Source organism: Corvus moneduloides, chromosome 8, assembly GCF_009650955.1.
Source record: "Corvus moneduloides isolate bCorMon1 chromosome 8, bCorMon1.pri, whole genome shotgun sequence".
Taxonomy (NCBI): domain Eukaryota; kingdom Metazoa; phylum Chordata; class Aves; order Passeriformes; family Corvidae; genus Corvus; species Corvus moneduloides.
The window spans coordinates 12342112-12357077 of NC_045483.1; the positions used below are offsets into that span (position 1 = coordinate 12342112).

The 14966-nt window shown below is 43.1% G+C and overlaps 1 protein-coding gene across 1 annotated transcript in view; it reads left to right on the plus strand.

Moving 5' to 3' along the window:
- SH3PXD2A (SH3 and PX domains 2A) overlaps window positions 1-13814 on the plus strand; it is a 253851-nt gene extending 240037 nt beyond the window's left edge. The window contains exon 14 of the mRNA XM_032116746.1: window positions 86-13814. Within this exon, the coding sequence (XP_031972637.1) occupies window positions 86-1981 (1896 nt within the window). The 3' untranslated portion in view covers window positions 1982-13814. The remainder of the gene's footprint in view (window positions 1-85) is intronic.
- Window positions 13815-14966: the final 1152 nt, after the last annotated feature.

A 14966-nucleotide genomic window follows, 5' to 3' on the forward strand; every position in this document is an offset into this window, starting at 1 on the left:
GCTTGGCAGTGGATTGGAAGGGGGGGAGTGGAAAGCAGTGGGTTGAGATTTTTGTCTAAGTAACATGTTCCTTGTTACCTCTTAGGTTATAGAAAAGAATTCTGGTGGCTGGTGGTATGTGCAGATTGGAGAGAAGGAAGGATGGGCTCCAGCGTCTTATATTGACAAGAGAAAGAAACCGAATTTGAACAGAAGAACCAGTACTTTAACCCGCCCAAAGGTTCCTCCCCCAGCACCTCCCAGTAAACCAAAAGACTCTGAAGAAGGAACAACTCCTGGAGCAGTTTCTTCAGGAGATACCCAGGACTCTCCCCACAAGCTGAAATACGAAGAGCCTGAGTATGATGTGCCTGCCTTTGGCTTTGAGTCGGAGTGCGAAGTGAGTGAAAGTCATCATGAAGAGGGCACTCCTGAAAAACGACTGTTTCAGCCCCTCAAGCCCTCACCTGTGTCATCACTTCAGAAAGCTAAGTTCAAAGTAGGAGAGTCTTCAGAAGAAGCTGCTCATGAAGAAGAAACCATCTATGAGAACGAGGGGTTCAGACGTTATGTGGAAGATGCTTTGTCCAATAAGGAATCTAGTGGGGATTCCGATTCTCAGAAGAGCTCCTCTCTGTCCTTGATACGAAGAAATTCTCCATGTTCCAGCTCTCCTAAATCATCACTTGTGAAGCTCAAGACAGACAAAAACATTCAGCCTGATCTTGGAAAATGTCACTATTCCAGGAACGAGGAGACAAAACCAAGATCAGCTTCAGATGTTGGCTTACGTAGCGTGCCAAGAACAGGCATGAAGAAAGATCCCGGGCAGAGTCCTTCCATCAGAGCAAAGCCAATTGTTAGGCCCAAACCTTTCCTGAACAAAGCAGACTCTCAGAGTCAAGAAAAGATGGATATTAGCACTTTAAGGCGTCAGCTGAGGCCAACTGGGCAGCTCAGAGGTGGACTCAAAGGTTCAAGAAGTGAAGAGTCTGCGAGCCCCCCCCGCACAGCTTCTGAGAACCAGGATGACCCTGTTCGGAGAAGCTCAGCTGATCTCATCACAGCTCCTTCCCGTGGTATCTTCTGCTCCAGCCATACAGCCAAAACCGAGCAAGAAAATGACTCCAGATGTTTCTATGTGACCACTGACTCATACCAAAAGGTACAGGATTCTGAAATTTGCTTCCCAGCAGGAGTAGAAGTGGAAGTGCTGGAAAAGCAAGCCAGTGGATGGTGGTACCTGAAGTACGGAGACATGGAAGGCTGGGCTCCTTCCCATTACTTGGCTCTCCCTGATAACCAGCGAGAAACTACATCAGCAGAGACTGATTCCTCATTTGCCAGGAACAGGAAAAATGAAAACAAGTCAAACAGTTTAGAGAAGATAGAGAAGAGGGTTGAGGCTTTGAACACCATCAACCAGAGCAAACGTGCAACACCACCCATCCCAAGCAAACCTCCTGGTGGTTTTTCAAAAGCATCAGGGCCAGTTAAAATGAGGAACGGTGTGAGGCAACTTGCTGTCCGTCCGCAGTCAGTATTTGTGTCTCCACCCCCAAAGGATAACAACCTGTCATGCTCCTTGCGCAGAAATGAGTCTTTAACAACTACAGATCACCTTAGGACCGTCCGTCGGAATTCCTCCTTCAGCAATGCGTGGCCACAGCCTGGTGACGCAAAGGGAAAGCAGCCAGAGCGGCTGGGCACAGAGAGCTCTGAGACCACCTCCAACCTCCCAACGCAGAGGAATGGGATCCCTGTGTCCACAGTCAGGCCAAAGCCCATTGAGAAATCCCAGTTCATCCACAACAATCTCAAAGACATCTATGTTTCCATTGCAGACTATGAAGGGGATGAGGAGACTGCAGGGTTTCAGGAAGGTGTCTGCATGGAGGTCCTCGAAAGGAACCCAAATGGCTGGTGGTACTGCCAGATCATGAATGGTGTGAAGCCATTCAAAGGCTGGGTGCCCTCAAATTATTTGGAGAAAAAGAACTAATATTGCAATATCGCTAACCTCCCTAATTTATACTGTTCCTGCTGTGTACATGTGGAAAAAACAATTGCTACACAAAAAGACGTTTCCCTGTGCTCCAGTTTGTACAAAGGAGTCTATACTGAGGACAAATCTGCCATGTTCTGGAGAGGTTTGTGGGGTTTACATGCTGTAAGCAACGACAAGGAAGATGCAGCATAGTCAAATGCCTTTTTGTGAAGTTGTTAATAATCTTGTATGTGTAACAGGGTATGACATCCCATCCTTCCCATTATTGATAGGAAACCAAATGTGTGCCTTTTGTGAGAGAAATACACATGCATCTACTTGGGGAGTTCTGTGCCAAACTTTTACAATCCTGGCTCCCTTTCTCCTCATTTTTGTCCATACGTGGAACACCCAAGAATTTTGGATGCTTTTCCACAACTTACAGTGAGAAGCAAATGAAAGTTTATGAAACACAGAGGGACTCTAATCCTTTGGACATGTTCAATTTTTTTTTTTTTTTTTTTTTTTTTTCTATACTCAACAGTTGGTAGGTCTAGAGTTGGAGCCTTTTCATCATGGAGAGTTTTGGTCTCTGATGTCAGTGTTGTTACAGCTAACTCACCGGAAAAGGCCATCAGGTGGTGTGGGTTGGGGGCTTTTTATTTCCTTTCATTCTGTCTTGTTCTTTGAGTTGGGATTTCAGGTGTTCTAGGGCAGTGATGCCTACTGGTGCTTGTAAAAAAAACCTACAAACCCCTTGCTTAAGAACGTCAGTTACTGTTTAGGCTTCATGTTTGGTTTTGTGCCTGACTCCTGCCAGGTGATACTGGTTGATTCTCTTCCCAGAGTTGGGTTTCTCAAAACTTACCAAAGTCAGCAAAGTCCCTTAAGACACTAAAGACAAAGCTGTCAAATGTGTTAATTCTTGTTTTGCCTTCTGGTCCAAATCCAAGGGTGCTGGCTGCTGGCAGGGCCCACCAAGATATTAGTAAGAAATATTTGTAACCTTCTGCAACATCAGTGTTTACAATGAGTGGGAAAAAAAAAAAAAAGCCATCAAGCTCAGTCTGCACATAATTTGTATATTTTTGGGGAATTGCTTTTGTGTTTTGTTTTTGTCTTTTCTGTGCATTCTGGGTTTATTGTATTTTCTTTGTGTGTGTGTGTATCTGGTTCTACCAAGAGAAGACTTACAGGCTACAAACTGAAGTAGGAGCCAAATATGTGTTTCTGTTCCCACTTAATCCAAAGAGTACATTTGTACTGGAAAGTGGGCCTGGGCTTCTCAGGCTCAGAGATTTAATATCAAAGCAATTTGGTCAACAGTGCATCTAACCAGGAAGCTGCCTCTTCTAGTTCCAGTTCTGTTTGCCTTTCTTAACTCATGCTTTGAAATGTGGCACACAGTGTGGGTAGTGTGGGAAATGGAAGGGGGTATCCATTGGAAAAGGCTAGGAATATGGAGTTATTTGTGAGGTAGCCTTGTACTGTAAACGTAATTTACTAAATCCCTACTGTTCTTAAGGAAGTCATGCTTGGGGGTTTTCTTAAATGGCCTTGTTAATCACTCAAGATCAATATCTAATTGCTTTAAATAGTAGTTAGCATTGTAAATCTGTTCTAAGGGGGAGGGGCAGACCATTTCACTATTGGTTTACACAAAGTATTACATGCCCTTTTTTCCACCAGTTTCATACTGATTTGGCTTGGAAGTTAAAGGTTATAAAGGCTTCAAAATAGCTGGGATCAAGGGGCTGAGTGAAATAGCACAACAATACCATATCTTACTGGGGATGTTTCACTGCCAAAAAAAAAATTAGGAAATTTATATGTTGTTCTTGTCTTTTTCCTTTTTTTTTTTTTTCTTTTTTTCTTCTTTTCTTTTACTTTTCTTTTTCTTTTTGTGTATGTGTGTGTGTGGTTTGGGGGTTTTACTAATTTCCATGATAACACTGAGAGTTGCCTACAGCTAATGTGACTGATGTCCTTTCAGTAGCTGAAACAACATCCAGGTGCCACAACTACAGGCTACAGACAGTGCTGTGGTTCGAGCAGCTCTCTGCATGCAGGTGGGGAGGGGAGGCTGTTTGTTTGGGATCCCTTTAAATTGTGGCAGGAGAAGGAGGTGTAACTGCACAACAGCTCGTATCACAGTGCGGGGTCCTCTTTGTACCTTCATGTCTTAACCATGTGATGTGTAAGTGTATGTCCAGTTAGCTACATCTTACTGGATGTGTATCTGAGACATTGTGGCCCTGTCTCTCATACTTCTCCCCATTTTTAGTTGTACTAATATGGTAGCAGCCATAAAGGACTGCTGGAGCTGTTGTGAGATTATGATAGAAGTATTATATTCTTCTGCTGGACAGTATTAAATAGAGCAATACATAGAGTTATCTGCTAGATTGCAGTACTAATAGTAGTGACTTAGTGATTCGTATTAATGTTAATGATTTATTTTAACAATAATGATGCGGAAGTGGTTCATTATTTTGAATTAATGCACTTTAACAATAAAAGAAACCAAAATGAAGCCAATGCAGAGAACTAAGTGCATTATTTAAAGGTGCAGTATATAATTATCATTTTCTTGAAGCACATATTTATTAAGAATTAACTTATTATTTAAAATATTCTAAAGTTTTGTTAAAAGACATTCCCACTAGGCCATCTCTTTGGGGGGATGTAAAGCACAGCTCCCATGTCTTCTGCATTGAGCCACTGAATTCTCTGAGTGTGGTGTATGGCCTGACATGAGCCCCTATCCAAGGAGGGAAGAGCAGCAAGGAGATGGAAGAGCCCAGACTACTGGAAATACTCAGCATTTGCATCCAGCAAAGCCAAGCCCAGGGCACCTCTGAACTGCAGGAGTCCTTGCAGGGTGGGGGTGGCACAGGTGTTTTTGGCAGGCAGTTTCAGTGCCTGGCTGCCATGTGCCTTGCACAGGGCTGGCCCCAGTGGATGCAAGTCCTCCATGAGGCTCAGGTTAGGAGGCTTCAGGATCTGCCTGAGACAGCTCTGTAAGAAATGTCTGTCTCTCCCACAGCTCCTGTTCCATCTTGCTGGCTCGCTTCTCCAGCTCTGGCTTTTGCAGGGAGGTGGTTTGCCGTGCTCCAGGCAGCACAGGGTGACACAAGGTGAGGGTGCCTGCAGTACTGCCAGGGTTTTCTCATGCAGCAGCTCCATGGCTCAGTTGCTCCTTAATCCCATCTCAAAGGCTTCATGCCCTCCTGAGGAGGGGCCAGACCCTGTAGATGGGCTGCAGAGCCACACTTGTGGCCTCCCTCTGCCCTCAACCTGTACCAGCAGAAAGGATGGGGTGCAGATGACCTACTTGGTGCCAGAAATTATTGTTGGCCACCATTTGGCATGCTGGCTCCCACCCTGGTGGAAGAGCTTCTATTTGGGCTTCCCTTCACTTGGTGGTTGTTTTGGCTGCTTGTTTTTAAAAGGGTACTTTTGAAACAAATACCCCAAAAGCAATTTTTCCCCCTCCTGCCTTGCCGCTGTCATAGCATCTCTCACTGAGATGTTCTCTTTTTTTTTTTTTTTTGATTCTTTCAGCCGAGAGATATCAGGAAAATAATTGTTTTTTCCATCGGCAAGCAGCTAGTTTTGGTCAGTTCTACTGATGCCTGAAATAGCAAGCCTTTCACGCTTAGCTGTGAAACAAAGGAAAAGGCCTTAAGCTACATCAGAAAGGCCGACTGCAGGGCAGGAAAACCTGGCAGAGTACTCAGAGGACAATGTAGTGCTAGAAGTGTTTTAGCTCTTTTCTAAAAATGTTATCGTCTCCTTTTATTTACTAAATTTGTCAGAACTGACACTGGATCAAGAGCAATATTTAAATGTAATGTTACACCTCAGTGAACACTCAATGCAGAAATCAATAGTACTGTTTAAATTTCTCTTTCTGGTTTATTCCTGAACCTTAGAGGAAGAGTGTGCAGGGCTTGAGCAAAGCCTTTTGCAGCTGAAGGGGGCCCTCCTCTGGGGGGAGAGGCGGCTGCTCTTGCTGTCTTGCTCTCACCCACTCTCTGTATTTTCCAAAAAGTCTTGAATTTGGACCAGCAGAAATTCCAAACTCTAATGCCAGAGAACAAAATTAAAAAATGTGAAAATTGTGTCTTGCTGTATACTGCAACTTTAATAATAATGAGCACTTCTGAGTTCGTTATTGAGGTTTATATAATGCCTGAAAAGTTTATTTGCTGGTTTCCCTTGTCTTCCCCTTCAAAACACTTTCTCATAACAGCAAGAGTCATGCATTTTGTTAGGAGTCCTTCCCCATGGGAGGCAATTCCTGTTCATTGTTTTAGCTGTCACCCCATGCAATGGGTGAGTGTAGTCATATGTACCAGTCCTTTGCAAGCCAAAAGTTCCAGGATAAAAGAGATGATGGGCACGTGTTGGGGTACTTAACTGATGCATCAACAGGAAGTTTTTAAATTGATGTATTCAATAATAGCAAATACGCAATAATGGAAGATTGAAATTGACTTGCAGCTAGACTCTTCAAGATGGAAATTCATGTCTGCATGGGTATAGTGAGAAAATGCATTTGTCCCTTGTGGATGTGCACCCCGAAGACTCCTTCCATTATGATTCTATAAAGTTTGACGAAGGCATTATATAATTGTTTTCATCGCTTTCAGATCTTAATGAATCATATTTTATTGTAATATATATTCATTGCTTTCCTCAGTTAAAAAGAAAGTTACTGCTTTTATCTTATATGAAAAACAAGGGAATTTGATAAAGCATTCATTATTTTCATATTACTAGTATTAACAGAATAGAACTAGTACTATTTAATTTTAGATCTTCATAGCTAGCTTGTTAATAACTCATATTTTCCTGTGTTGTATCCTACTATTTTTTCCTATTTTTTCCCAAATAACTCTGCATCTTGAGAAAAAGCAAATCCAGTGAGTGGATAAGTGCAATATTCATAGAATAAACAGGCCCCTCATCCAGGACTTGGAGTGGAACGTGCAGTGTGAAATGTTTGCAATTCTCTATTCATGCACTCTTAGGGGAAGGGGAAATGCAGGGGAGGGGGCAACTGGATGAAAACGGCCCTTGGGTAGGTAGAGACTGACAGCTGGGGTGGCTTGGGTTGGGAATGGCTGCTCTCCGTAAAAAAGTATCACCTGTTAGTGCAAGTGTAAGGATTATGCAGCATGTTGCCAGGATTATGTATCAAATGTGCATTAACATCCTTATCAATACAGGACTTCTGAGCTATGCTTGAAACACTCTGTGTGTCATCCATGCATGATTCTCTCTTCTGGTTTGCCTCTGCTGGTTACGTCCTCTGTTGCACTTCAGAATTGATGGTAACTCCAGAGGGGAAGATAAAATTCTGCTGGTGCAGTCCCAAGTTTGGACACTGTATTGTTACTTGTATTTATTGCAAGAGCTATGGGAATATTTTTACAGGTCCTTTCTTTTCTGTCCTTATTGTTAACCTAAGAAGAAAACATCTCCATTTTATCTGGGTTAGTTCTCACCTGCAGATTTTCACAGATCTTTTGGATATCTATGTCATAATTCTTGGCTTGCAAAGGTGGATCTCTCAGGTCCTAAATAAAGTTGGGCAGGAACTTTGCTCTTCAAAAGAGGTATTGTCTTAAATTCTATTTGAATGGAAGGAGAACTTCTGTCTGTCAAAAATAATGTGACTTTACAGGTAGCAGCAAAATCTACTACCTTTGAAAAACTGGACTATTTTTGTAAGGTGCAAGAGAAATGTGAAAGCCAGAGCGCTTGATTCTCTGAGCGCTGGGAAGTACATCTCCGCTGGCTCTAGTTCATTCCTCTGGAGAGGGGATGTACCTCAGTTTTCTGCTTAATTTTTGTCCTGCTGTTCTTAAGTTTGTCAAAAAGCCTTTGTATTACCAGAGACCTTTGCATTCAAACAGAAAAACTGAATTCTGCAGCTGTACTGAAATAGTATCAAACACGTGATTTTGGAAAACCTCTAATACTTTACCAATTAGGAATCTGGTTTTGAGGAGCCAACTTAATTCTTTCACATGCTCTTGTCTGAACTGGCAAGAAGCCCGCAAGCATCAGTAGAGTTACACTGACAGAAGACCCTTGTGGGTGCTCAGCATGGACTGTTCTCAGCAAAAGCAAGCTCTGTGCACTCTGTTCCTACACGTCCAAAGGGGGTGCACAGGACTGCTGAGCCTTGGTGCTGCCCTGCCATGATTCACTGTGCTGCAGATCTTGCAGCTCTTTAAAACCAGCTGGAGCTTTGCTGCTATTTGCTGGTGATTTTCCATCACCAGCAGCTCCTTCTCTGTCAGCTTCAGATGCTATTTAGCCATGTAGTGAAGTGCTGTGTACCAATGCAGTGTTTGATAGCTGCCAACAGTACCAGTATGATGGTCTGAGAGCATATGTTTGTCTAAGTTATTTTGTTTTCATTTGCTTTTCGTTGCTTGCTAGAAGCAGGGACCAGCACTGCGATGATGCATGGGGAATGTGTCCGCACACTTGAACTGTTTGATGGCCTCTGCTAATGCTGCTCACTGCTTGTGTTGCTCTTTCTCTCCCTCTGTGCTGCTCAGTAGTCGTGTCTGTTGTGTGTGTCTGTAATTTTCAAATAAAGTACTGTATGTAAGGCCAGATCCAGAAGCCCCCAGTCAGCTGACTTTGGGTTGGGATGTAGGTTGCTGTTGCTGCTTTTCCTCCTCCGTCTTAGACCCAATTTGGAGCAAAGCACAGGTGTCTGTAAAAAGTCACCCATAACTCTACTTTGGGGTGTCAGTTTTGTGGGGTGTGCATGCATTGCCAAGGGTGGGAGGAGGAGATTTTTTTCTCTTGGGTGCCCTTGCATCAGGGCTGGGACTCTGCAGCAATTCCTGGAGCAGAAGCTGCGCCGCACTGCGTGCGGACATGGCTGGTACAGGCAGAACAAAGTAGTTTCCCCCATTTTATATTGTCAGGGCTGGGCTGGTCCCATCAACTATGTTCTTCATTTGTTCTTGCATCAAGGTAGTGTTGATTTTTAGTTGGAGAGTGCAATTTTTTTTGTTTTGTGTTTGGTTTTTTTTTTTTATAAATAAATTTGGTTTAAAGCTTCACACTGGCGTTTTACAGACCTGTTCTTGTCAGCATAAGCCACTACTGTCCTGAGTTGAGACTCCTGTTTGTTACTGAATTAAAATTATGGGAATTATGTTGATAATTTGGAAAGAAATTAGAAGTAACTATATTGGCAGGGGAGAGAGAGATAAAATATGAGGAAAAAGATGTTTCTAATAAGGCCATAAATTATTTGGTCTGACACTGCAGGTGCTTTCTCTGTATAGATGGTTTAAATACATCACTGCTCTGTGATAGGATTTTTTTGTTATTGAGAAAAGTTGATTTTTTTCATTCCCTAATGTGCTATGACAATCTGTATCCTGAAGCCACTGATCCACCAAAAGAAGGCAAACAAAGGTTATATATGCTTGCTGTAGTTCAGGCAGTTTGTGTGTCTGGGAGTTTGCATACACCGAGGTTCAGCTGGTGGAGTGGGCGAGCATGGCTGTTCTAGACCTGTCCATGTTGGCAGGAACAACAAAATGTTGGCTTTGGAGACCTTTCCCTGATGCTCAGGGTTATTTGGTTACAGTGGTACCTGTCTTGGTCCCTGTTTGGTGGAGGAGAAAAACAGGTGGAAGGGAGAATCACTTGGCACTGAAAGAGACTTTTTAAAATATAACATTTAATATTTAGGTAAATATTTCAGACTTCTCCAGATACTCTCCATCAAAGCTGTTACTGACTCTGATGACTGCAAGGTAAGCAATATGGCAGCTTTCTCTGTGCAAACAGTTCTTTTGTGGTTTGAGAGCTTGTTCTTGAACTGCTTCTGGGTCACCAGGGAAGTAGTAATAAATAAACAAAATCCCATCATCACTCTTGGGGTTTAGGCTTGGGGGGGGGGCATCAAATTCTGTCCTGATTCCAGGTCCCCCAAAACACATTAATTCGGTTTGTTTCTGTCCCCTTGAAGCAGGATAGAAAAGAATAGTGCAGTCACTGGAGCTTAGCCTGTAGCAATTAGTAAACTGGAACAAATAGAAAAGAAAAATAAACCTTTTAAAAAATGAAGTATTTCGATGAATAGCTGACTTAACTACTTCCTATCTTGGACTTTCAGGGAAGGAGGAAGTTATAATTGCTTCCAGTCACTAGGAGGAATTTTTCTGCATCACACTGAACAGGCTTGCTGAAAAGTCTTGCTCATTACTTGTGATGAGTTCAGACCTGGAATATTGCAAAAGTAAAGTGTGTGTAGCATTACAATGACTTTTTTGTACTGAGGGTCCGAAGTGAGTGTTGTGGGGCCAGTAGTGTACAGAGTAAGTGCATTTCTGCTGTCTGGCTGACTTGGCACAGTGTTTGCCTTGTCCCACAGGGCTCTGCCAATGACATCAGTGCTGTTCCTTTATTGCAGCTTTAACTGCAGACAGCAGTGCTTATTACTCTGCTAGCAATGTTTAGGGAGAATCATGTAGATGAGCCTCCTCAGTTAAGACTCAATATCAAATGTCATGTCAGAAGTCCTGCCAGCAGCTTGATTGATTGCTGCTTAGGCTAAAGTTCACATGCAGATAACTCCAGGTGGGTGTTGAAAGCAGCTCAGCTGGCTGTGTACATCTGTAGCTGTTTCCAGAGCTGTTAATTAGCCCAGATTATCTCTGGAAACTGGGGGTAGTGAGTTGCTGGGAGCCCAAACCTCTTGGTGAATGAAGGCTGAAATATGTTTGAGCCGTTGTGCTCCTCTGCATTAGCAGAGCAATGGCATGTGTCTGGACTGGAAGCTCCTTGAGGGTTTGCTGTCCCAAATTTTTCGTTGACCAAAAAGAAAAAAAAAATATGGATCTAGGCCTGGTCTAAGGGAAGTTTTGCAGTGGGTTTCTTAGGTGGTTGAATGTTCTTAATGTGAACTTGAAAGCTAGATGCTGTTGTCATTTCTGTGTTGGTGTAGAGCTCCATTTCTTAGTGGTTAGGTGGTGGGAGCTTGGAATCTTGGGAGAGTATGTCGGTGACCAGAGATAGAGAAATGTGTGGCTGGTCTTAGTGTGTGTGGTCAAGATGGTGACACTTTTTTGTCTTTTGTTTGTTTTGTTTTTAGTATGGGAACCAATTTGTCTGTTCTACTTGGGAAAAGGTCTAGAAGTTGGTGTGGTTTCTGTTGCAGTAAATATGAGAAGGAATTAGCTGAGGGCTTTTTTTCTTTTTTTTTTTCTTTTTTTTTTTTAAGGAGAGTTTATGGGCAGGAGACCATTTAGTTTGTTTTGGGTTGCAAGTTAAGCTAAGAGAGGAAGAAAATTAGTCTGGGAAAATCCTTTTTTGTGTTAACAGCTTTGGACCATATTTTGTTGTGGCCTCTGATCCAGCTCCACTGAAGGTAGTGGAGTGAATATTGTTGATCATGTAGATGGTAGAGCTTTTGGTCATTAATTAATTCTTAGAGAGGTGACAGGCATCTTGACGTTCACAGCATGTCATAGCAAATGTGAGCTAGAGACAGAAATAATAACTGTATCTTCAACTCAATTGTTCAGTTTTTGTTTAATTTACTTGAGATGCTGACCAGTTGGATAAAACTGTACAACGAACACCTCCTGTCAAGGGTCCAGATGTGCTTGTGTCTATGAGATGTTTTCCTAGGAAAGGAAATCATGTCCATGATAAAAAAAAATTTGCCTTTCTCAGTCATCCCAGTAAAACTGAAATCCAGGAAAGTGACACTTCTTGCAGTGAACGGTATCTTTTGCCACTGATGGGAAGAGTTATCGTTAATGAGGGATTAGGTGCCCCAGTCTGTCTGAACTGATCTTTTTGTGACTAGTCCCTGAATCTGTGTGTGAACATTTGTAAAGACTGGATGCAGATTAGAGTACTGTTAACAAAGATGAGCGACTTTTCTGTGGGCCAACACAAAAGATGCATTAGCAGTGAGGAAAACACAGGTCTCTTTTTTGCCAAGTGACCCTGGGGAAATTTCCCTCAGGCTTCAGCACAAATCAGCTGGGACCTGTGAGGATTTAGCTGGTATATACAGTACTGGGGGCCTGTTTCTGTGGCTGGGACAACAGAAGTGTGGCTTTGTCCCAGCAATAATTAATGAAATCATCATAGTACAATGTTTTCATTTTCCCTTGATATGACAGTGGTGGGGGGAATGAGCTGTGCAAAGCATTATCACCCCCTTAATCCAGATTTGCAGGCTTTACTTGACTGCAGTGCCCAGTTCAGAACTGTTTCCAGAGCTGTCCTTGTGACTGTGCCCCGTGAGGGACAGGGAATGCACACAGAGAGGGCTGCCCTCCTCCTGCTGCCATGACCAACTGCTTGCTCAGAGAACTGCAAAACAATGGACAGCATTTGAGGTTTGGGATTTCTCCCTAGAGCAGTGTGTTCTGAAGCAGTGAAGTAAAAACAAATGCTTATTTGGGAAATTTTAATCATGTCTCTGTCAGTAAAGGTGAAAACTCTGTATGGGTCTCTCAACAGAGAATGAGAAACACCATTTGTCTTGGACAATTGTACATGTGAAGATGCAGAACAAAGACTTCAGAGTACTGTGCCTAAAAGTAGATCTCAGCATTTCTCTTTAGGCATTTATTAGAGCTGGTGTTGTTTTGGAACTAAACAGTATTTAATAATGGTTAATTAGGTCTGCTCAAAAATTCCTGCAGGAAAGGAAAAGACTATTTGAGTTCTGGACACTTACAGGAAAGGGAGTTGCAAGAAACATAAAATACTGCCAGGTGTTTTATGAACTTAATTTTTCTCCTAGGATTATCACAGTCCTTGTGACTGTGTCCTGGCATACACCAGTGCTGTGGCACAGCAACTGGTCAGTGACACCTCTTTGCAAAAATTCAGAACCATGCGTCTGTGATGGGCATGTGTGTATTGGAAAAGATGAGCCTAAAAAGGCCTTGAAGTAAACTACAGTTGATAAAAGAAATCCTGATTTGCATGTTCCAGATACTCTGGAATAACTTGCATTGGGGCAACTTCAGCTCCTTCCAGGCATCTGCCATCACCCAGCCTGGCAGCTCACAGGTGCCACAGTCTGCTGGGTGGTGGAGGGTGGGTGGCAAATGTTAGTGGAAAGGCAAATGCAGGATGCACCCTGTCACTGCTCTTCCTGGTCCTCAGCTATGCCTGAAGTCAGAGCTCTGCTGGTCCAGAGCAGGACCAGACCCCTTGGCAGAGTGGTTGCCACGTCCCACAGGGCTCTGCCAAGCGGCGAGTGGTCTTTGCTGACCTGGGTGCTGCTGCCCAGCCAGGATGCTCCCCCCTCCCTGTGTGCAGAACCCTGGGAGGTTGTGAGGGACTGCCAGAGTTTGAGGACTGTTTTCTCAGAGTTATTAAAAGTTCTTGTAATGTGAACCTCTAATGTTTTCAAAGACTCAGGCAGAAAGGACTTGCTAAACAAACTGTACCTGTCATCTCCCAGTTCATTGATTGCTTGGACCAAAGGTGGTGCTAAATCTGATCTTTGTCTGTAATATTTATATTTTGTTGGACTTTTTTTTTTTTTTTTTTAAGTGTTTGATAAAACAGATGCAGTGTCCTCCTTACATGAGAAATTTAGTCCCAGCTTGGGACATGGCAAAACTCCCTGGACCTTCAGGGCCCAGGATTGTTGCCTGTTACCATTTGAGCAGGCTTGCAGTGTTTGGGGGGAGGTGGGAAAAGGGTACTCTATCTTCAAATGCTTGCAGACTGTAAGAATTGACTTGTGATTTGTTTGTTTGTTGGTATTTTGTTTACAATGCCTCTTATGCCCTAAGGAAAAATAAATTTTTGACCTTTTTAATTGTGATCCAGTTGGTTTGTTTTGTTGGGGTTTTTCTTCTAATCTTTTCAGTACTGTTTTGATTCCACTTGAATTCCACTGAATTTATCTTTCCCAGAATAACTTGTAATTTGTGCATTCATGCAATTGCAAATTTCATCTTAGGCTAAATGGATACAGGAGCTTGTCTTGTTCCCTGGCCCAAGTTGTTAGTGTATGCTGTATTTTTGTATTTTTTCTGTTCCACAAAGTTTACAGACTAGTCACCTCAGCCCTCAAACATGAAGAACTTTTGTCTGTGTTGAGCAAGTTCTTAAGGTTTTCAGTACTCAAGTGAGGATGTTTTTTGGAGAAGGGTAGGTCCAGATAAGAAGAAAAGCATACTTTTACAAAAGTGGTCCTTTGGTTCTGTGGTAAGAGTTGCTCTGCAAGGTGGGATGAGCCCCTGTGTGCAGGCTGCAGAGCAGCTGGTGCTTATACATGGGATACTAAGGTCTGATCCTGCAAGTTTGCTGGATACTGCTGACTCCTCTTACTCATCTTTGAAGGTTGGAGGCCCAGATAGCTCAGCAGATAGAAGTTCATTGCTGTGCAAAGCAGCAGACAGGTAAAACTGAAATTTCTAGTAATGGATCCCCTCTCCTTATGTAGGAACATCTCTTGGGGATGACAAAGGCATTGGATTAGGGGATATACTGGGGGGAGGAGGTTGTAACAAAGGATGTAATAGTAGAGGGGTAACAAGGTTGTTTTTTAGTTCTTCAGTTCCCAGCCTTACTGCAGATGTTCCTGTGTGCTGGCATGTAGGTGGATGGTGCACAAGGAGTCCTGTTTGGGCACCCCAGCTCTCTGAAGGCCGCTAGGAATTGGATCTGACGCAGCCCACAGTCCTGGGTACAAACCTAGTGACAAGCGTGGCTGGAGCTGTGCCCCTTCTTCCCTTTGTGCTGACTGAGCCAACCAGTTTGAAAGAGTCTTCTTGGGCTGGTGCAATCACTATATGCTAATGTATCCGCTTGTACACTCACTGTTAATTGCTCCCCTCTTGCCCATTTTTCTGGGAGATCCACTACCGGAATTGTGCTGCACTCAAGGATGAATTTTTCTGGTCCTACTTAGGTGTATTTGGAGTGTTCGTTAAAATCCATCTCTGGAGGAGCTGGGAGCTGAGTGCCGGGC